At 47.4% G+C, this 23,864-nt stretch overlaps 1 protein-coding gene across 3 annotated transcripts in view; it reads left to right on the forward strand.

The window, feature by feature from the left end:
* The window catches only part of SH3PXD2A (SH3 and PX domains 2A), a 333,629-nt gene that overhangs the window by 209,994 nt on the left and 99,771 nt on the right, over positions 1-23,864 (forward strand). For 2 of the 3 annotated variants that reach the window (XM_019485993.2, XM_006273659.4), the window contains exon 7: positions 7,274-7,302. In XM_019485993.2, the coding sequence (XP_019341538.1) occupies positions 7,274-7,302 (29 nt within the window). Of the gene's footprint in view, positions 1-7,049; positions 7,303-23,864 lie in introns of those variants that run through there. The other variant, XM_059730197.1, reaches the window with a different exon arrangement.

Raw genomic sequence — 23,864 nt, forward strand, 5'->3', positions numbered from 1 at the left:
TATGTGTTGCTCAGAGCCGAGGACGAGCCTTCTTCAAGGCTGTATGAGAGTCTGATCCAGATGCTATTGAGAAAGCAGTTGTAAGAAAGACAGCAATCTTTGTGAATCCAGCCTGCAAACCGTATCAGCCTTTAGGAGGGGGAAGTTACTTTATTCATTAATAGGCTACGCTGTTTCTGTCCGCCTGCCAAATTATGGGAAGTGGATGATAGTCAGAGGAGTTTGTTTGCAGTGACATCCATCCTAGCACCATTGATTCCCCACAGCACCAAATGCTCACAGGAACTGAGGAGCCTGGGAACATAGACGCCTACGGTGTATTCAGACGAGAGTTGGCAAAAGCCAGCCGATGTGAGCTGATTTTAATTTATGTATTTATGTATCAAAATGCTCTGGAGGACGCAGATTAACTTCCTCCGCTCGGCGCCTGCTGGCGTTTCACCTCCTTTGGAAATCAGGATGACAAACACTGATAGATGGACAGAAAGATTATTTACTCTCCCCGTGGCTTCTGTCTCTTCCAATGAAACGCTTGGTCTGAAGCTTCCCCGGCGCTGCGGTTCAGCGCGCCGTGACAGCTATTCTCTACACCCTGCGCTTTACGGGTGCTGCTTTCTTTGGCAGTGGAAGGACATCGCTGTCTAAAATCTGTGCTAAATGAACAGAGGCCATTTCTTTCGGAAAGACGTTGCGCAGGAAGACTGGCATTTGTCCGCTAAAGAAGGAACCCCATAAAATTCGTCCTGTTGTGGGTCTGTTTTGGGGCCCCTTCATGGCAGGGGCGAGAGGTGTACGGGACAGAGATGAAGTTTTCGTTGACTCCGAGTATACCCCTGCAAAGTGGTGAGGCCACATGAATGCCTGGGCTACCGGGAGATCTGCTTGCCATGTACCGCAGACCTCCGCAAGGGTAGCACAACTACGGTGACTGCCGCTCCAGGCTCACACTCGGCATATAGCTGTGAAGGACCACGCTGAACTACCCTAAACGCCCTTTGCTTGGAGGGGATGCCGGTTTGCCTGGTCTCCCGACTCCTCCACAAGACAGCTGCAAAAACTTTAATTGCACAGCTTCTGTTTAGCAGTCGGGAGAAAGCTGCCAAGGCCAGCTACCAACCAAATCTAATGAAACGCATGGCTGCAAAAGTATGCAAGTTCCATTATGCAACGTATTTACCCTTTCAGCTTCTCCACAGCGCGGGGGTTGTTCCAGCTTTTATGGAAGACGTTCGAGAAAAATCCTCTCTTCGTTACGTGCCTTCCCGGTGGTGACACGACTTGTCTGTATTTCCTTTTATTGCATCTAATTGAATGTGACGTGAATGACAGTTTCCAAAGAGAGGTGCTCAGTACGGCGTCCCCACGAGATGGTTCATGTGTCCTGTACATTGCAAGTGACAGAGAAGTCGAACGGGGCAATGTAGGACACTTCGTACACGGCATAGAGCTCCCGGATTGAATAGGAGTAGAGCCAAGTGGGCCAAAATTCATCTTTCTCTTTGAAGGCCTGAAATTGCCCAAAGCCAAACACCGGTTTGCTTACCAGCGGGATGTTCCTATCACTTCAACTGATGTGAATTAGGAGTGACCACATGGCATCAGTAGAGATGTACCAGTGTAACATGAGCGGGTGTAGAGAATCAGCCCCCATTTCCTATTGCCTTTAAGGGAAGCAGAGCATGTTCTGCACATGGCAAGAGGTTCTCGGGCTTCCTGCGCGCTGCGGTGTCATTGCAGTGATAGGAGCGCTCGCCATCAGGATCAGCTCGGGGCATTGCTGAACAAGCAGGCCTTAGGTAGAAGCGGTGCAGAACATGATGGGAACAAGACCAGAGACATGCTGTTTCCCTTCCTGGGCACAGTGGATCTGGGTTAAGGAAGTCAGGGCTCTGCTAAATCCTGCTCCCAGTTTTACCTGTTGGCCTTGCGGGGGGATAGCTGGTAACAGAATATGGACCGTGGTGTTTGCACTCGTACAGAAACAAGCAATTTTAAAAATCACAATGGGAAAGGATGCGAGGCAAAGCAGAAAACTGTCTTCCCTGGGCAACTACAGAAATGGCATCGAGCTTTCCCTTGGCAGTTGTGTTTAGATGTAGAGCCCAGTCTTTATTTTATTCAAGAGCTGATAATGTGCTAGGTGCCCCACGTGATGCAGGAGAAGATGGAGTTGGTTCCCTGAAAAATTTTCAAGTGAAGTCCTTGTCGAATAAAGCATTTCCTTTACAGCCCTTGGCATACTCCGGCACTTCAGACTCAGACCAGCTGCCTCTGAAGTGATGGAGGTGTGTGTTACCAGGACCGTTGCACTTTTGCATTGTCATTTAGTCTAGCAGGAAAGAAGGTACCGATGATGAACGTTTTAAAAATAGAGCTAGAGCGTAGCAGGGTCACCACCCCCGGCTGCTGATCAACAGCAAGGACAGGCGCATCTCCGTGGAGGTAGAGAAAAGAAAGGAACACGTGCAACTTAATTAAACCAATTGCTTTCCATGCCCCCTCTGCCATTGCAAAGCTTTGTATTTCAGCAGTGGCAGTCTCCCTCGTAGTGAAGAGTAGTGCTAAAGAGTGCTTTCGTTTTCAAGGTGTCATTAAGGAGATTCGGATTTTGTTTCGGGTTCTCGTGTGTTTGAACTGCTCGTGCTCAGGGGATTCGATTAAACGGGATTTGTTTTGTCCTGTTCTTGTGGGTGGAGTCCATCCCTGTGCAAAGGACCAGCACAAAACACATGCGCTGCATGACACTGGAGGACCTAAGAGGAACGTCAGAGTCACTCAGATCTTCCCCCAAGATGCTTTGACTCCAGGACCCATTTTATCTGAACCACCAAAACTTGGGTTGTTCAGATAAGACATCTGGTAGCTGTCATGGGAAATATTTTCCAGCATGCAATTATTACGTTGTTCCTTCCGAGGCTGACGTTGTGATCAAGGCACTGGGGCAGGGCCCAGAAGATCTAGGCTCTGTCCCTGTGAGACCTTAGATGCACCACTTGTATCGTCCCCGCTGTCCCCTTCCTGCAGGACGGGGATACAAAAGCTTCCTTCCCCCTCCACTGTCTCTCTCGCCTATTTACAATCGAAGTTCCTTAGATCGGGGACGGTCTCTTACTAAGGGTTTGTAGCCAACTAGCTACAGCTTGACTTCCTAGAATTACTGTAATACAGATTACGATTCTTAATAACAACAGTAATAGTAGCACAGAAGACATGGAGGATGCTTTACAGATACATGAAAAATAGCAGGTCCCTACAGCTGGCAGCTTGCACTTTAAAAGACACTGACTCTGGAAATACATATTAACACTGGAATCTGTGCACACATTAACTCGATTAGACTATTTTGTATGAATCAAGTGAATCAAATGTGCAAGGATTCACGAGGTTGAGACTTAAATTAGACCTGACACTGTAAGGTATGACAACATACAGAGTGTGGAGGGATGGGGTAGGTGGGGATCAGGATAGAGAGGATGTCTACTGGGAGAAAAGTAAGTTTGAGGAGGTGGCAAAGGTTTTGGAGTGAGTAGAAGCAGGTGGAGCACAAGACAGAGCAGACCCCAACACCAGGGGGGAGAGAAAAGTCAGAAGCCCCGTCCTTGTGAAGTCTCCATCCTTGAAGGTGTTTAAGACCTGTCTGGACCAAAGCCGTGGCTGGGATGATGCAGCTGGGGCTGGTCCTGCTTGGAGCAGGGGGTTGGACTAGATGTGACCTCCTGAGCTCCCTTCCAGCCCTCATTTTCTGTGATTCTGTGAAGCAGAGATGTGGGCCTCTGTATATTGGGCCTCAGCATGATCCCACACTAGTCAGATCATGACTAGTTTAGGTGGAGTCAATGGTGCATGTGAGAGGAGCATGAGAACCGCAGTGGAGGGGTAGTACTGGATGGGGAAGAGCCAGGAAGAGTCTCATACAACACTTTTTGTCTTCTCCAGCCTGATTCCCCAGTAAATCCACAGGAGCTTGTGCATTGCTTCAGCCTGGTGTACAGTCCAGTGGCACTGTTAGACAATTCAGTGTTATAAGCTCAGTTGTGTATTGAGGTCAAGGAGAGTGGAAGGTGCCGTACATCTCATGGGACCAGTCATGGGTCTAGTTTGCCCTGCGTGCTTACCATGAAGTGAGCATGGACACATTTGGTCAGTCCGGGATGCCCTAAGCCCGTGTCCTGTGCAGTCAGAGTCCCTGTGTCTGAAGTCAAGCCGCATCAAAAGAAAACAATAATCACTGCAGTTCTAAAACAATAATGTTCGGTCCTTTAATGAGCTATGTAATTAATAGTGTCAGAGTAATGTCATAGCTGTGATGGTCCAGCAGTTACACCAGAGGCAAAGACCTGAAAAAGGTCTTGCAGGAAAAAGCTTGTCTAACTTTATCCCAACTATGCAATTAGTCTTCTAAAAGGTGTCACCTAAAGAAATCCTTGCCTCCTGTGTAATTAGGGAGCGTGGAGGGGGGAAATCTTACTTTTTTCTATCTTTAGGTAACTTTAAACACTTGAATAAATCAGCCTGGAGAAGAAGAGAACAAGGTGTTAATAGTCAGTGTCTTGGAATTATCTGCAACTTGGACTGAAAGACGGGGAAAGTTTGGAGCGGAGATTTTGAAATCTAAGAATTTCCCTCTTTGTGGGCATTGTGCTGCTCTAGGGGTAGGTCCAGCTGGAAAAGCAACAAGAAGGAAGCTGAGCAGACAGTTTGCTCTTGGTGAGGGATCAGAGCTCAGCCAGAAGATGAGACTACACAGGAACGAGTGCCTGGGATGGGACGCAAGGACCATCACCTTCTGATTATTGTGGCTGCCTACAGCAGCCTATTTTCACTGCACTTAGCCCAGAGTAGCCTCCCTCAAGTTTGTTCTGGCTCCCATGGAGTGGTTTCTGTCTCCCTATGTAGCACTGCTAGAGGCATAGCAGTGAGGAGCATCTAACAGGGAAAACCTTACTCCAAGGACAGTTTAAGTGCTTTATGTTAAATAGACATTGGAGTGAAGACTGGGACTCCGCATCTCCTCCATCACAAATTAGGCCTCTGTTGCTTGGTGGCTAGCACATCCACCTGGGAGATGTAGGTTCTCATTGTATCAAGCACATGGGGGACTTGAACCCACATCGTGGGAGGGTGCTGGAGCCACTTGACTATAGGGTTACATGAGGAGCATCGTCCAGTAGCTCCTCTGAGCCTGGCAGGAGCAAATACGCTGTGGATCCCTGTGGGATTTAGGTGATGAATTATTCCATCTTGTCTGGACATAAGCATTTAATGGGCGGACATTTAGGCACCTGAGGAAGTATACTGACAGGTACTTAGGCGCCGTAGGCTCTTTGGCAGGCGTTGTGAGGATATACATTTTTGGATCAGGCATTTTGGTGGGATTTAGAGGCCGGCGTCCTTCTGTGGATCCAGCCTTCCGCACTTAGCTCTGCAGGGCCTCCAGTTCAATCCCTGGACGGCAGCCTTCATGTTTGCATGTGACATTGCTTCTGGGCAAAATGCAGCCATTTTAGGAACAACTCAGGCTTTCTATCAAATACAACTGCAGAACTGAGGAACCAGTCATTTTTGTATAATGTGGAAGACTGAAAAACATGAAGGAAGAAACTGAGGTGGCCGTTGCTCACGAGAAGTAAATCTTGAGCGTTCAGATGGCAGAGGTGACTTCCAAAACATGTGGGAAAGAGGATTCATTTCCAGAAACATTTCTAGTTTTAGGTGCATGTGAACATTTTTGATCATCCCCCAAATGTTCTGAGATTTGCTTAGAAACATAAAAAATGAGGGCTGGAAGGGACCTCAGGAGGTCACATCTAGTCCAACCCCTGCTCCAAGCAGGACCAGCCCCGACTACATCATCCCAGACAAGGCTTTGTGTAGCCGGGTCTTAAACACCTCCAAGCACGGCACGCTGATGGCTCATACACACCTTGTTGTCCACCGTCTCCCCCAGTCTTTTTTTGCAGGGCTGTTGTGTAGCCACTTGGCCCCCAGCCTGCACCGGTGCGCAGGCTTGTTCCCTCCGAAGTGCGGGACTTTGCACGTGTCCTTATCGATGTCGCCGTTTTCCTGACTTGCATGATAAGGGTTCGGATAACTGGGTTTCCAGTGGAGTTTTTTTGGTTCCAGTCAACAGCACAGGGCAGGAACAAGCAAGCCGCCCCGTCCCCAGAGAGCTCACAAATGAACGTGCCTCCGTCTTGCTGTGGGATCTGTGCAGGGAGATCGGCTTCTGACAGCATAAGCCACTTTCAGGATTGAAGTCTGTAACTGGGATTTGAGGAGAAGCCTGGAGAGATGAGAGGAAGGAGCTACCAGGGGGAAATACTTTTTTTACGCTTATTCTAATTATTCTCATCCTGTGGTTCTCAGCCTTTTCACACTCAAGGCACCCTTTGTTAGACTCAAGGCACAGCCTGGAAAATGCCAGCTCTTTGCTTTCACTCTGCAGTAAAGAACGCCGAAATATCCGGAGATCAGAATCCTTTTGCTGCCGCAGATCCCTGCGTGAAATCTCTGGGTGTATCTCGTGAATCGTGCGCTGGCATTTGCACCCCAAATGGTGCTGGTACCTAAAAGGATCTGACGGCACCACAGCACCTGTTGAGAATCACCGCTCTAAACCATTTTCCACACCTGCTTTCAGCTGTGATCTCCCTTTCACATCTTCTGCCAGGAGCAGAAGGCAGCAAGATCCTTTTCAACTTGTGAAGCCACAATAAAAGCAGGAAAGTTGCTGTCTCCCTCCTGCAAACAAGAACTAAGTTTTCCCCTGTAGAAAAGACAAGTGTTCAACAGAGATAAGCAGAAGGGGCTGTGGGTTATGCAGATGTTAATTAGCATTTGAAAGGAAGGGTGGTGGGAGCACTGTAAAAAAGATGACTGTAGCTGCTGCAGGGTGCAGTCGAGATGCTTTTGCCTCTGTAGAGGAAAGGAAGCGGTTAAGTCAGTTTAAGTGCCTTAAATAGTTTGATTTCAGGAGCCAAAAATGACACCCTTCTCCCCTGCTCGGCGGGTTGTGGATGGTTTGCTCTGTCTATCCGATCACATGGTCCACTGGCCCCTAGTGCTGCAGAAGCACCAGCTGCGACTGCTACTGCTGCTGATCAGGGTCCATCCCAGCCTGTGTGTCAATGCCTTGCAGCCTCAGCCTCCACTTGAAAGGAGGGAGCACCCAGCATGAGCCCTTGAGTTTATGGGTGGGGATCTGGGACACACCCTGCTGCTCCCCCAGGCTACAAACCTTAACCATGTCTATCTGTTGTTGTCTGTTTTTCAGGGAATATGGATCCTCCAAAAGGAAATCAGGTAAGAGAGCAGCCTTTCTGTATACTGCATAGCTACTGGGTGGAGGGGGGCAAAGAGAGGAAGGGGGGGACACCTTTCTCTTTATCTCTTGTTGCATGAAATGATGTGGGATTTAACTTTTTTTGCTGTTCAAGTCTGTTGGCGATAGAGACATCAAATGGTTTTTATAGCTGCAGAGAGGGGAGGAAAAAAAGTCTGTCGAGCTGCAGTTTCAACCAAAAATGTCTAACTCCTTCTGCCTGCGTGAAGGCAGTGTCTGCTCCAGTCTAAGAGGAGAGCTGCCTTAAATTAACTCCTCTACCTGAGCACGTCGTTAAAGAACTACCCCAGTTTCTCCGTGGGGGTGTAAGGATACCGCTTGTGTGTGGCTGCAGCCTTATTTTTGTAGCCCAACAGCTCCTGTTCTCCGAAGAGGGAGAAAAAAAAAAAAGATCTTGTAAATACCTTTTATTGTGGAGTGGTTTTTAATTATTTGGGGTGGTGGGGCGGTGGCAGGATGTGGGGCGCAGCACGGCAGGGGCTGGGTGTGGTGTTTCCACTACCTTTGGATTCTGTTGCTTTCTGTAACCCCGGTTTGAAAACGTAAATCCAGACTTCTTTTTTCCTCCCTTTTTCTCTCCTTTCGCCCTTTCTATACAGCTCCAGTGACTTATGGACAAAATTAAAATGGCTTACAGTTTTATATGCAGCTGAAAGACTGAGACACCCTAAATCAGATCAGTTAGGCCTGACTTTTTTTTTTTTCCCCCCCTGCCCCAAAGGTGCTGACCACTTCCAAATTTGATTTGGATTTTTGGGTGCTCTGAACCCTTAAAAATCAAATCCAAGGCATCTCCCACACTGTACCCCAAATTATTAGTGACTTGTGAATACTCTTGGTCTCTGTATTTGTAAAATGTGTGGTGGGTGGGGAGCCAGGATGCTCCCTCTGGGAGGAGGAAAGGTTAATGTGACAGTTGTGGGAGAGAGGGAAGGGGAGAGAAATTGCTCGGATTGATTGGTCTGTTAATTATGACTGCATTTATGTTGCAATCCTGCAATAAGCCAAGTGGTGTACTAATGGGTTGCTGTTATCTGACCCCACTCTCCTGTGGATATGCTAGAAGGGCCCTGCAAAACCATCTGATTTCTATCTGCAGGTCAAGGGTGGTGCCATGCTTTAGACTGAGTAACTGCTGAGCCTCTCTAGGTGATTATGGTAGGGCAGATGTAAGATGATACAGCTCTGACATCCTACATCTTTTCTCCTGTAACAGCTTGCATCATCCTCACTCTGTACAAAAATTGTGTGTGGTTTATGGAAATCCTGCTGCTCTCTAGAAAGGCGGCTTGTACTCAGCATCTAGATGTGCTTCTTAGCAGGCATGCTGTCCCTAGTATTTAAACACATGACTTAACTTCACAACACTGGAAACTAAATTGGTAAATGGTATCCTCTTCATACAGGAGGATACTCAAGACATGGAGCAGTCTGGGCGAAAGCTGGTACGTGAACTAGGGAGTGCTGTCTTGTAGTTCGAGGTCTGGACCACTGGGTGATCTCTTTCAAGATAGCACACAGCTATAAAGTTTCTTTCCTCTTTCAGACTGCAATAAAATAATATGCAGACATGTAGAGTGAAGATATAAAGCCCTCCCGGGCATATTTTCCCTCCCACTAAAGGTTAAACCTTCAAACAGTTTGTTGACAAGGCATTTGTATATGGAAATGGCTATCCAGCCTGCCCTTCTGATGCTCATAATGCATTTTTTTTTTTTTTTTTTTTTGCTAGTCTGTTTAAACAAAAACATTTTCCTCCTGCTAATATTTGTGCTAATGCTCGAAACAAAATACTTCAATGCTTGAGTTGCAAAGCCTTCAAGAGGATGATTTGGCTTATGTAATGTGTTTCCACTTGGTTTTGTTTTTATAGTCAGGGGAGATGCTGCTTTTGGGCTTTGTGCAAAAGCCGTGTTTTTCTGCATTGTGATGAGATGATTTTTTTTTTTTTTGCCCTCTTCCTCTGTAGTTGTGAAGCAGATACAGGCCCTTTCTTGGCTGAGTCTCTCTCCTGTATTATTGCTGCAGCCCCCCACGGAGCCTGCCCTCCAAGGGACAGGTGCTGTGCTGCCTCTAATTTCACAGGTGTCTGTAATATTGGCCATGTCTGCAAAACACGCAGTAAGCCAAAGTAAATGCACACATTTGTGGGCTAAAGAGAAATTGAAATGTGGATGACTGGACACTGGAAAATGGCCAGGTCCGAACTGCTCAATTAAATGCATTTCTATGAGCAATGAATTGTATTAGCGAGTTGGTGCAGTTCTCGGCTCTGAGATCTGTGCTGGGAGTCCAGTCAAGAGTCCCTGTTTCAAGTTGCTGGGCTAAATTGACCCCTGGCATCTTTTTTTTAAAGCCAGTACTTGGGCTAGGGAGGAGTTTGGTCACCGTGCCTCAGTTTACCAGCCGCCTGCAAATGAGACTAGTGTAGTCCTGTAAGGGATAATGACAGACTGTGGCCTGGGCTTCTGCCTCTGGTGCCAAATATCCAGGGTCAAACCCCCAGGGGTCCTGACAAGGAGAAATGGGGTATTTCCTAATGTCACAGGATATGCTAATAGTAGCGGCGGCTTTGGACTTTTAGATTACAGCAGGCATTCAAAGGTTGTGGGTTCAAATCCCATTAGAGTTGAGCTCTTAGCAGTTACTTTCTCTATGATTCGGTAGACAAAGCCTTGGCTGGGCTGATGTAATTGGGGCCAGTCCTGCTGTGAGCTGGGGGTTGGACTAGATGTGAGCTCCTGAGGACACTTACGGCCCTCCATATCTGTGATTCTGAAACATCTGAATAGATAGCTTAAAAAAAAATCTTCCTCTGTGCTTTTTAGAAAGCTACACCCCTCCATAAAACAAGGGAACAAATATCTGTGGCCCAGCAACTAAAGCTAGTTTGTAAGCAAGTCTTGAGTCTCGAGTCCGAGATGTGCCGGAAGGAAGCTTGGCCCCATAAGTGCCGTGAAGGGCCCGAGGCGCTGCTGCAATTCGGCACCTGTTGTACGTGTCGCACAAACGCAACAAATGGCGGACACAACAGGAATCTGATGAATGTCTGCGGAGACCGCTGCCTGCTTTTATTTGTCAAACACTTGCTATTCAGAGCCCAAAATAATCTAGAGTGGGTTTCCCCTCTCCCTCCCTTAGAAAAGCAGTGGGGGATTGAACAGTCACAGAGCTTAATGAATGTTTTTTTCCCCCCAACACCTGAAAGACTTCACACATCAGATGCAAAAGTCTCCTTGTGATGTTGTGAATTGGGTACAGCTGTTTGCGTTAGTGGCCTGATTGGGTTTTTTAATGCTACCTTCTGCAACGTATTTGGCTGTCTGATCACAGCTGCATTGCAGGAAGGCCCAGGCATGGGTTGGGGTCTCATGGTGCTGCACTCCTGCCCCAGGCTGAATCGAAGCATAACTATTCCAGTCTCCCGGTCACTGGAGTTGGCGGAGCCCTGCTGAAGTGGGTAGGAATTGGCCTGGGCAGAGATTTGCTTGCATAATTCGGGCCAGTGTTACTAGCATTTATTATTTGGGATTTCTTGACTCTAAGGCTTCACCTGATATGCTACAAGATTTGCTTCTCATCTGTCTGGCTTATTGGTTGAGAGGAGGTGAACTGTCGGGGCTGGATGGAAGTCACTATATTCTGGGCCCATCAGTCAGTTGTAAGGAAGCCCGGCACATCCCGTATGTTAATAATGCATGATCTCCGTTGGCTTTCTTTGCTGGGCCTCCAGGGATGAGAAGGAAGGAAGGAAGGAAGGAGTTATTCTCCATACCCAGATTAGGTTGAGCCAATTAACCAAATACACATGGAAAGCCGCTAACCATATTTATCGCTACTTCTTTCTGAGCATCCATTCTCCAGACCTCTCTCAAAGACGGAGAGGGCAAAGTCTGCCAGTGGTTATTTGCCAGCAACATTACAGACTGCAAATTAGGTTAATCCACTCTCCGAATCTTGCAAATTCCCATCTGTACATGGGGGGGGGGAAACTAATTAACCCTGAAGACATTTGCTAATCCTGCAGGAGTTTAAAGCAGGTTTAGCGCTGACCTATTCCCTCTGCCGAGTCCTCCAGGAGGTGCTGTTCTGCTGGGGGTTCGGCTAAGAGAAGCATGAGACCGAGATGCAGGGATCCTTCCCATCTCCAGCCCCAAGTTTCTCCGCTTCCCTGCCTGCCTCATGCCAGAAACTGTTGTCCGATCCTGCCCATGCCACACGACAGAAGCATCTGACCCATGGCATCCTTTAAGGTTAGGGGTAAAAAAGAAACTGGCACAGGCACCAGAGCTGCTTCCCCCCCATGGTGATAACTTTTTTTTTGGTGGCATTTAAATGTTAGGGAGAGAGAGTGGAGGAAAAGCTGGCCTTGCAAAGAATGACCTTGGTGCTGGAGGCTCCAGGAAGTCAAGCCATTGCTCTAAGGGGCACAACAGGCTGAGACGTGCAGCCCATGGTTTTGCTTTTCCATTGTTTTTTCCTATTGGGACCTTTTCTGTCCTGTTATTTATGCAGCCCGGTGCCACGTGGGGCTAGGGGAAATAAAGCAAAGGAACACTTCCAGCTTCTTCTTGATGAATTGCTGTCTTAGTTGACCTGGGATTTGTTTTTAAAGGCATATTTGGCAGCTGGTTTATTTTAATAATTTTTGTCTTGCATGTGATGTGACGGATATTTGAATGTGGCAGGGCTTATCGGTTTTGTCTTTGAGTTCACGTTAGTATAATGATAGCGTTGAGTCTCTAGACTGTTTCATGGGGTGCGTGTATGCATTAAGCATATATCAAACTTGGGTTGAAAATCTGGCTAACTAAACTAAAAGAGCCAGTACATAAAATGGGGAGGGAGGAAGGAATGCTCAATAAAGATTCTCATTTAAATCATGAATCCCTTTCAAATGGATTTGAAATTCCAACTTAACGGTGATCTCTTGTCACCCTGCGGCAGACAGATGGAGGGCAATCACTTTGAGAGCTTTGCTGCAGTTGCTGAGGCTGGATGTATCTAACTGAGAAGCTAATGAAATTGGTGTAATAACACCATCTACTTAAACTGCTGATCTCTTTGCAGAATGACAGACCTGGATCTGTGCATGGAGCCGAAATCCATTAATCGTGCCCCTCTCTTCTGTGATGACAGCTCTGAGATATGATGACATTTATCATCAGGGGAGTTCTCTCTTGGCATGTACTCTGAAGGGCATAAGTGATCCACAGGCTTAATGTAATGAAATGGCTAAACAGCCACTTGCTTGGGGATCTGAATGAATGATGCACTGATTGCACTGTAATTAAGACTTTTCTAGTACATTCATTTACGAGAAGAAACCATTTGGGGATATCTTCTTGCTGGTTGGAGCAAGAGGTATAAGATACCACGGATGATTAGAAAAGTAACTTCTTGCAGCGTATGCCTGTACTCCCTCTTGCATTGTAGAAAGCAAAGGCAGTTTATTGTCTTAAATTCTGCTTGACCCCCTCCCTTTGGAATAGGGGCGCATGCTCCCCTCCCAAGTAGAAGTTGCCGACTATACAGGTCAAGATCTTGAAATGCTGTTGCCTTTGCAAAATCTCCCAGAAGTATCAGATAACCAAGGGGAGGATCCGACGAGTTAAACGCACAAAAACGCTGAAATGAAACTTTATGGTTTTATTTTTATTGTGTGCTCAAGAGGTACCACAAGCCCAGAGGGGCCGGGGGCCCAATCGCAGGTTGACTTCATGTACAAACGTGATGGGTCTTTGGAGGAAATGAAAAGCAGACTTGTAATCGGAACAATATCCCATTTGTCTCTTTCTAAAGAAACGTGTCTGAAGACATGTTACAAAAGCTGAAGAAACCCCGTTAGTGAAGTATAACAAATCTAGGTCCACTTCTCGCTCATCATCTGGATGTGATGCACTTACGTACCTGTGAGTGCATCTACAGCAGAAATCCTTGGCATGCACTCCAACATCTGCCTTTTGGATCGAATGCATTTTTTTTTTTTTTCATTTGTAAATCAACTACAGGATCGGGGGACCCGAGGAACAAAAGCACTTCTTAGCTTTAAAGATGGAAGTTGTAGCTCAAGGCATGCTCTGCTGTTGGCTGCTTGTCGCTAAAGCTCGTCTCCCATGGGCGAGGAGTGGCTCAGGCTAAGGAGGCAGATCCAAGAGTTGAAATTTCTAAGTAGTCCAGAACATGAATGAATGTATTGCAAAAGACTGAACTGTGCCCAGAGATGTGGCAGCATCCCTGGGACCTCCTCAAACCGCATGGCTTTGGCTCAACATCCTCCTCTTTCGGAGACTTCTGCCGTGCCATGTGTGTTGTTGCGAGTGGAAGCACGTGCCGCTCTTCGCCTTGATGAATCATTGGCGCACGCTGAGTAATTGTTTTCAAGAGAATACAGTGTGGAAACGGAGATGGCGCCTTGAACATCATCATGTGCCATTTGGCCCCTGTCGGAGCGGATGGACGGGCTGCGTAAGACTTCCAAGAAAGATTTCCTAACTTTCCCAATGTGCATCTGACTGGTAACAAGATCATTTATCTTGATCCATGTCGGGAAGAAAACACCCGTATCAGAAGATAACTCCATGCAGCAATTCACTGGCTAAAGAACACAATGCATCGGGCTCTGCCAAAATATTTCTGGTTCTTGAGTGTTTGCTTTTTATCTCTTAAAAGCAAGAAAGATGGGGAACAGAAGGAATCGATGAGAGGAGGAGTTGGAAGTATGCACATCCAGCAGAGCCATAGCAACCAAGGCTTAAATAAACAGCACGGCAGAAACTACAAGGGCTGTACAACATGCTTCTCGTTCTGCGAGATGTTGCTTGCTAATGTGAACGAGCGGGCTTAGCCTGCCGTCCCCCTCAAACACTGAATCCTTCCTAAATTAGCGAGTTGGCTTCGACCTGTTGAAGTTCATTCTTCTGTTTTGGGGCCAATACAGATGATTTCTATACCATTTGGATCCCCAACGAAGCTGCCAGTGCCACTCCAATTCTGGAGTGTAAATGAACGAACCTACTATCTTCCCCAATTTTTTGAAGATTTAAAGCCTGAGTTACACTTGGTGCTTTTTGACTTTTGGAGGAAAAACTTTAGGCAGTCTTGGCACACTTAAAGTGCATGCGTCTGAGACCAGCATGTTGCGTTATTACCATTCGGTGGAGATGTGGATCTGCTCTAGCTAGCTCACGTGATAGCAGGGCAGCCTGCAGTATTTTGATGTGGGGCAATTAATTTCTGCCCTGTTCTCTCCACATCCTAGATTTTAAACTGCTTGTTTAACTGAAATGCTTTGCATGTTTGCCTGAGGCTACTGCAAACACCAGAGCTTCTTGGCGACTTTATTTTGTACCATTTCAGATGTCTCATGACGAGGCCTGTGGCCTGTTGGAAGCACAGAACCGCTGTTGTCTTCTGGGTGGCTGTTGCTTTGTGTTTTTATTTCGTGTATGTGTCGAGAGAAGGAATAGGAAAAGGTATTTGTCTGCCCTGTTGACTTTGACCTGTGCACAATGAAAATAATTCTGTGCAATCAAGGGTTTGTACAGTGCGGCTGGGTGCAGTAACCTTAATCATGATGTTGACACGAACCTAAAACGCCAAGACGACCAGCACTCTTACAGATACCTAGGATAGGTGCCGACTCCAGGAATATATGGGGAGCAGGCTTCTACCTCCTGCCTGCTCCTCCGCAGTGCCAGCCGAGGAGGCACAGTGCATTAAGTGGTATAACTGTTAGCTGCCGTGTGGGTCTGTCCATATTGTCATCCTCTGCCGAAGGAGACAATTGTGTGTTGGGTCTAACGCACGTTCTGCTCCGTGCCTTTGGGGAAGGCAGGAGAAGCATGCTAACGGCACAAGGTGGAAGATAGAGAGGTGTGATGGCCCTTCACCCCTACGGGGAGGCTGTTTTGCAGTTTGAGACTGGCCCCAAGAAATCTGTCTGCATCTCGGGTGAGCTTTATCCTTCTGGTGGTTTTTTGCCTCGTGCTAGAGGATCCGAGTTGTTTAACGCTTTCTGCAGTGGGCCCAAGCCATGGAGACTCTGCTCTGGGCAGATCCCAAGTGCTTGCAGTAGCCTATGCTGCAACCTCTTGTGCTAGCTGGAGGACTCGGAGGGCTGATGGCTTCGTGCCCAGGTGTATTACTTTGTAGTCCAGCCAGGAAGTGTCAAAGGCGTGGATAATGAAGACTGGGTCATCATCCCGCAGGCAAGGATGGAGTTTCTTCGCTAAGTGAAGATGACCAAAAGCAGGACCCGTGCGGCAGCCAAAGAGCATTCCTGGACTGGACAGAACTGGCACGTGGGAGATAAATACCTACTGCTGCAGCCACCGACCCGGCAGCATGCTCTCCTTTGCCCCCAAGCGTAACCGCTAGCCCTGGTGTCCATTCACGCACCAATCTCTTCCAATCCCCAGGCCATCTTGGAGATGCTGTTACGGTCATACCTGGTGGAGCTGTGCATTACTTGAGCCCACATGCAAGCATCCTACGTGTCCTCTTGCAGCATGGCTTACAGCATCGGAGGCATCCAGGAAGGTACGCGTGGATATTTGCTGTACGACCATGACCAAAATCTCCTTTTCTACCTCTCTCAATCTATTTTTTTCACATCCCACATACTAGCCTGAATCTACTAGATGCTGGGCTTGTTCTGATGGAGCAGGGAGACTGAATAGCAGACACTTGTGTTCATGCTGAAGACAGGACAAAAAAAGATCGTGCCTGTGCCCTTCCAGGTCGTAACGTTGGTGCTGTATGTGGTCCATGGTCTCCCTGAAGTGAGCAACACTCACTCTTTCGGCGGAGCAGGGGGGAGCTCCGGCTCTGTAACTACACTTGCTCTGTTGAATAAAGTGTAGAGTAATAGTTTTCTTTCTCCTCTTTTTGGCAGTTTTTTTCCAGATCAATATTTCCTTTTAGCTTGCACGGCTATAAATGTTAGTGATAGCCATAATTATGGCTTTTAAAATCCAGCCTCTTCATCAGGCCCTGAAATAGCCATGTTAAACTCCACTCATTTATATACTGCTATTCAGACATTGGCTGCAGATCCCATGGCTTTTGACCATGTCTGATGAACGCAATGTAATCATATAGACTTTTCCAGTTTCTCAAGTGGGATTTGGGATATGCCTTCTCTAGGATTAAACAAAGCGCTGAATTGGACCTAAAAGCAAAGGCTTAGGTCTTAATTTCCTTTAATGGGTGGCTCTAATCTCTTTATAAAGACAAAGTGCTTGTGAGTGGTTGTTGAAATGCAGAACTTAAACTGAGGCTGTGCTTGCTTCCCTGCAGTATGCAGAGCCCGGGATCTGCCGCTCTCTCTACACTGCTCTGTTTAGACACTGGAAAGGATTTTTATTTTTTTTCCTGGTTGCTGGTTTCTCCCCTGTAAGGGTTTGTTATACAGATGATGAATTTCTGAGGCATGCTTGGGTCACATGAAAGCCAGATGTGAATATTTTCCAAGCAGTGTGTGTGGGTCTAATATACGCCAGGCAGTTCTGTTTACGTGGCAAGTGGAAGTGATTTGAGATTGGTCTACACTCAGACACAGCCTGAAAAAAAAATTGCTGTTTTCCAGGATAGCAGGCTACTGTTTGGGGAAGAAAGATGCTCTCTTGTATTGTCCAGCCCAATAACCAGACTGTTGGGCGTTCTGATCTCATTTCCTGCAGCAGAAACAATAGTGGATTTTTTTTCAAGAACAAAAGAGATGCTTGCTGCAGAGGGTAGCAGATGAGCCCTGTGTAAACCTGTTTTAAGCCTGGATTTGGTAAATAAGACTAAAATGAAATGTCTTCAGATGAATGCTGTAGCTACTGCTGCCTGTCTGGGCCAAGGCTCGTGTACCAAAAAGGCAGCTGGATTATCTTGATAAGGAGTTCTGTAATTTAATTTAACACACTTGAGATGACTAATCTCAATGCAAACACAGTACTGAGCACTGCCATAAATGGGTTGTGGTGGCCTTTGTATTTTTTTTCAGTTGATTCCAGTTAAATGGCTAACACAGCCATCTTTAGTCTTTTCCCTATTTTACTTTGTCCTTTTTTTTTTTTAAATTGGGGGGTGGAGGGGATGAGTTTGTGTTTGCAACAACTATATTCTTCTAGAGCAGCAGTTCCCAAACCCTGGAGGTACCAGAGACATCTCTGGGGGGGTATGTGGGAGAAATTGTGTGATGACAAATTTAATTTGCACTATAATTGGCATTGAAGGGGTTAAACTATAAACCGTACGCTGGTAGGGGAATGCGGGCAGCTGGTAAATCTGGAAGGGGGTATGCAATGAGAAAGTTTGGAAAACTGTTCTAGAGCAAACTTAGTTTGCAGGTGACTTGTCCCTCTTGCTTTACAACAACCCCCTCCTTTTTCAGAATTTGTGTTTTGTTTGGAGGGGGTCTTTTTTTTTTTTTAAGTGGGACAATTAGAAGTGGAAAACAGTTTGCTTAAATCTGTTCGTGTGTGTACCACTCAAGTATTTCAAAAGCTGCTGATTTTTGCCATTGTAGAGGCAGCAAAAATGACTGAGTATTGTGCATTGGCTCCATTACAAATACTTTGGCAAGGAAAATTAATTTTAAGCTGTGTGTGTGTGTGTGTGTGTGTGTGTGTGTGTGTGTGTGTGTGTGTGTGTGTGTGTGTGTGCGCTGCTTGCTTGGTTTGGTATTGGGAGTGTTGCCCTGTGGAAGCATCTTGGCCTCCTTGGGGATCCGGCCCCGTCGTGTTAGTGCTGTGCAGGCACTGAACGGAGAAGTGCTCGTAGCTGGTTGGCTTTGCTTTTTTGCTCAGAAGTGAAATTTGTGTTGGCTGGCACATTTAAACAGTATAACTAAATTGGTAAATGTGGCTTTTATTCCTTTTTTTTTTTTTCTCAATTGTCTTCAGTCTCTGGCAGGGCACAACCCGAGTGAGACAACTAAGAATTTACAAGTCGGAACTTATTGGTTATTTGAACCCATTTTAACATTAAGCTTTTTTCCCCTCTTTTCTTGCGGGCTTGAGGTTGTGTTACGGGCCCTGCATGGGAGCCAACATTCAAATATGACCTTAACATGGGTTACTGTTGCTTTGGGACCAAGGCAGAGATTATCTACAAGTGGTTCATGGAGCAGAAATGTTCCAGGTAAAGGCAAAGGTGTTCTCCCAGGTTAGCGCTAGTCAGGACTTGCTGCAACTGCAAATCTGTCCAATCTAGCATAAAAATGGGCCCGAGCTACCAAGTTTGGATTTGAGTAAGCCATTATCTCTTGCCTTTAAACTCTTCTTCCATGCTGGGACATGATTACCAAGACCAGGATAATGGATCAAGTTGAGGTAGCAACAACCACAAAATAGAAAAACCTGTCTAAGGTGGCTCCAGGTCCTTATTCCAATACTGGGAGTTGAGAACACCCTCATCCCTCTGCTTTGTCTCAATTTTTTTCTTACGAGGAACGGCTGGTTTCCATCCAAGAGATGGATGAGCTGCAGGCGTTAGAAGGATCACTTCCAGCCTCTAGACCTCCAGTGAAGCCTTCCCTAGCTGAATTGGTCCATCCTCATTTCAGAGGAACTTGGTTTGCTTTTGTGCATTGAATTTTTGAGAGTGAATGACAAAAGAGGGCAGGGGAAGGGTGGGTATTTGGGAGCTTGGTGTTTGGATGCAGTTGTATGTTGGATTTCTGATGTCAGTAGTCTTTCTTCACTAATTTCAGTCGGAGTAGGACCAGGATCCTTTTAAAACTAGACCCATGCCAGTCTCTGTTGGCCTCCCCCTTCTCTGTTTCTTCACATGCTAGTACCTATCACTTTTTAAAATGAGCTTTGAACGTTTGGCCAACAGGGCTACTGTGCGTTTGCAGTCTCTGCCTCTTGGTATTACTTCTTTTCAATATACAGCTGAAAATTGCTCCAGTACTTGAATTCCTAATTGGGACTAGTTTTCACGATGAGTGCTTCTAGTTGACTAATAATCTTACTCTCTCGCATATACAACAACTTCTAATGTCTGCTGCCTTACGGGGGCCTTCTCTTGTCGCCCCAGAATTAAGAGAATACTTCTCTTTTACATTACAGGGAGCCTTTTTACATTAAAGGGTTGACCTTAAGGTTTTATTTTTTTTTTAAATACTGCTTGGAAAGCTACCCGATCAGCACCCACAAGGAGGAAACCTTGGAACAGCTCATTTTCCTTGGGAAGAGGAGTGTAGTGGCGTTCTCCATCTCACACCTGTTGCCTTGTGTGTGGTCCTCCAGCGGACTGACTTCCAGAACACACCCTGAGATCACCCCCTCTTTTAACCCCACCCACGGTCTCCTGACAGCCATTCTCCATCTTTCAGGAAACAATCACTTGACGCCCCTCTTCGAGGCTCTTGGGTGCTGCTGGACATGGGCCTGCTGCCCTCTCGACCCTAGCCTTGTCCCCTGGAAGGTAGGCGGCGGCAGCAGTTGTATCTCTGAGCTGGCATCCTGTGCAGGCCACCTGGAAGATTGTGTGAGATGGGTGACTGTTGTCTTTGGGAAGCTCTGGTTGATTTTTTTTTTTTTCTTCTGTAGTGGACTTGATCATTCGTAAAGGCTGTGTCTTTAGGAGAGTCCCCGTGATGGCTTGTTCCATAAAGGGCAGTGCAATGTGCTTGTCTACATGTTCGCTAGTCACTGGGTGCATCTACATGAGATGCTAACTGCACAGTAGCCTAATAACACTGCGTAGCAGCATGCGGGGCAAGTCCCCTGCTAATACGCCACTGTGCGGTAGTACCAGACTACTGTGCAGTTGGTGTCTGTAAACCACAAACAAAATAAAACCCCAACAAGATGCCATGTGTCGGTGCTACTGCAGAGTAGCACCAGTTACTGCTCGTTAATTGACTTGGTTATGCAAGTACTAAATGTAATGTGCATTAATGAATGTGTAGACGCACCCCCTTGCGTAGGAAGCACCCCTAACACAGACCTGCCACCAATGACCCTTGAACAGAGTTCAGGCCTGTCTCGGGACACTTGTGGTCTTTAAAGCCTGTTCCCTCCTCTCTTTTCTTCCCCCCCACCCGCTGCTCTGACACTGCACCTGAGAAAGCAGAGCTGGTGCATCCGTAGGCTGTGGCGGCAACTTGAATCGGGCAGGAGGTCAGCAGCCGTTTCCAGCAGAGACAGGCCTCTCCCGTTACACGGCTACTTCTGTATAATGCAGCCCTGAAGGGGAAAGCCCCTCTCCTGCTCATACAATCATAGAAGTTGGGTCGGAAGGGACCTTGCAGATCTTCAGGTCCGACCCCCTGCCTGGGCAGGAGGCAAACTGGGCTCAAATGACCCCAGCCAGGTAGGCATCGAGCCGCTTCTGAAAGACCCCCAGGGTAGGAGCCAGCACCACTTCCCTTGGAAGTCGGTTCCAGATCCTAGCCACCCTGACTGTGAAGTAGTTCCTACGGATGTCTAATCTAAACCTACTCTCCAACAACTTGTGGCCGTTATTCCTTGTTATCCCGGGGGGTGCTGGGGGAAACAAGGTCTCCCCCAAACCCTTCTGGTCCCCCCTAGTGAGTTTATAGACGGTCACCAGGTCCCCCCTCAGCCTTCTCTTGTGGAGGCTGAAGAGGTTCAGGTCCCGTCGCCTCTCATTGTAGGGTCTGCCTTGCTGCCCCGGATCATGCGGGTGGCCTCCTCTGGACCCTCTCCATGTTGTCCACATCCCTCCTGAAGTGCGGTGCCCAGAACTGGACACAGTACTCCAGCTGTGGCCTGACCAGTGTCGCGTAGAGGGGGAGGATCACCTCCTTGGACCTACTTGAGATGCACCTGTGGATGCACGATAGGGTCTGGTTAGCCCTGCTGACCGTGACCTCGCATTGTCGGACCATGTTCATCTTGGAGTCAGTGATGACTCCAAGATCCCTTTCTGCCTCTGTGCTCTCAAGAAGGGTGTTTCCCATCTTATAAGTGTGCTGCTGGTTAGTACTGCCCAAGTGCAGCACCCTGCTCTTGTCAGTATTGAAATGCATCCTGTTTTTGTTAGCCCACCCCTGCAACCTATCCAGGTCTCTGTAGTCTTTCCTTCCCTGCTAACGTGCCCACCTCACCCCAAATTTTGGTATCATCAGCAATCATCATGCTCCTCGAGAGCTGCTGCTGTGCATCGCGGTGTTTTTTGTTTCCGATTCATGCGGTGGTTTTACATAAGACTTATCAAAGGGGCCTGATCTGATCCCAACTGGAATCCCTTCCTGCTGATTTTTGTAAGGATTTGAACGGGGCGGGAAGTAGGATTGGGTCCAGGCTATATTAGGAGTGGCTTCAGCACGCAACTTTAATTTCCCTCCCAAACAGTGGTTCTTTCCAGAGGATGTTGGAGCCCAACTGGCTTTCGGCTCTGTGAGAGGTGGAGAGGCAGGAAGCGGGTGCGAGTTCATGGGGGTCTTTAACCATTAGCAGCCCCCACTGGAAACCGACTCCGAGCCCCATGCAGAGCTCCAGTAAAACAGGGAAACCCTGCGCTATTTGTTTTAAAGCTTTTGCGCGTCGCTAGCACAGTTGGAGCGTGCTTCAGGGGCCTCCTGACCTCCTTCCCTCCCGCCCTCTCCAACACCCTTAGTGAACCCTTTGTGAGGCAGCGGACATCACCACGAGCTCTGATGTTTTTATTGTTATTTGTTGGGGGAGGCTTCAGAAGCTGGGAGCAATTAGAGCTTAAACGTCCTGGACTAAAAATAATAATAAAAAAAATCTCCCCCAAGAAGGGAGTCTAATGCTAAGCAGATGTGCTGTGCCGGAGCAGCTGAGCTAGGCTAGCTGTCGTCTTCAGCTGCACGCTCATCTGTGTCCAACTGCTGCCGAGCCCTGTCGGATGAGACTCACTGGTCCTCCTTCATGCTTTCCTCTCTTGGTTGGGAATGCAAGATACCCGCTGGTGTTACTTGCCAGCTGCTTCTCGAATTTCCTTTTGCACATAGGCTTGGATCAGCTGCTGGTGACAGGAGGAAAATTTGCTTTGTTAAGAAATGTATGGGTTTTTTTTACATAAGCACATGGTGCTAGCAAACTGGACTCATATATATTTGTGCGAGATCCTTGGTTACGTCCCAACTCTTACTGCTGAAATCAGCACTACCAAGTGACTTCCATTAAATGCTTTCTCCCTGCTTGAGCAGATGGATCCAATAGAGCCATAAGGAAGTGTCTAACGAGAGCTTATTCCAAATATTTTTCATCCTTGGCTGTTTCAGTCCTTCAGTGCCAGCTTGGCATGGAGCAGGCTCTGACTGCAATCCTGCTCCCTCCCCAAGTCTCTGGATTTAATAGAATTTCTGCTTTAGATATTTAGACGACAGAATAATAACCCTCTCCTTGGGAGCAACCTGAATGTTGTCATGGGAAGAGCCTTGTCTACTGGCTTCTTAATGGTGTTGCTGGGAGCATATGCGAAAACGAGTAATCTAAAACCACCAACTAAATGCAATCAAATTGGTGTCAGTATACCCTGATCGTAAAAAGTAACCCACAGTTGATGCCATAGGGGTGTCAAACTTGCCTCGCAGGCTAGATGAATGGTGCGTGGCTGGCTCCAAGCCACCCTGGATCCACAAACCTCCCCTTCTGCCACCTTCGTTTGCCAGATCCAGCATATGCAGTGCTTGCTCCAGCTGGTCCAGGACTCGTGGCGCTCACCCTGGGGCGGCTGCAGGAGGCAGCGCAGGTCCTAGGCTGCTGTGTGCCATCACATCCTGGGTGTTTTGTGCACCACATGCAGCGTCTGGGTCAAGTTTGGACCCGAGGATGGCACTGGTTTTGCTTTGCTGTCCCGCTAATGAGCTTTATATTCTGCCACAAAGGGCTCATACTGGAGAAGTGAGTTTGGCCGTTGATTTGGGGGCAGGGAAGGGTGTCGCTGAGCACTCGCCGACCTTCAGCAAGCAGCCGAAGCTCTCTGGGCTCCTGTACGCATACGTGGAGCCTGCTCTGACGTGTTGGAAATCTAGCGTGTCAGAGTAGACTCGATTAATCGAGTTTGCTGGAACGTGAAAATTGACACGCTCCGGCAGCCTCTTCTGCATCACGGGCCTCAGTGTCTCCACGCCGAAAAAATAGCAGTGGGATGCTTTGAAATAAAACCCGTTCGATAAGCTTTCGCTCAAAGCGTCCCACCACCATTTGTATTTTTATTTTTTTCCCCCAGCATAGGGATGCACAGCAACACGAATACACATGATGCACAGGTGCTTTTTAATTAGCGTGGCTCGCTAATTAAAGTGCCCGGTGCCGTGTCCCGTAATCCGTGTAAAAATGCCCCGTGTGCCTTTGGCTCTATCCTGGCCAAATGGAAAAATAGACCCTTTGCAAAAGTGTTGCGGAGGAAATTTTGGAGATCCTTACTGAGGAAATGCAGTGTATTTGGCTGGATTTTTTTAACCTCATTCTTTCAGCTGGAAAATACTTGAAAGCAGCTGCTTATGCACCATGGTCTATAACTAAGGAATTGCTGGCACAGACAAGGAGCCATTTGTGTCTCATGAAAGAAAAGGCAAATATATTTA

This window comes from Alligator mississippiensis, chromosome 6 (assembly GCF_030867095.1).
Source record: "Alligator mississippiensis isolate rAllMis1 chromosome 6, rAllMis1, whole genome shotgun sequence".
NCBI classification, from domain to species: domain Eukaryota; kingdom Metazoa; phylum Chordata; order Crocodylia; family Alligatoridae; genus Alligator; species Alligator mississippiensis.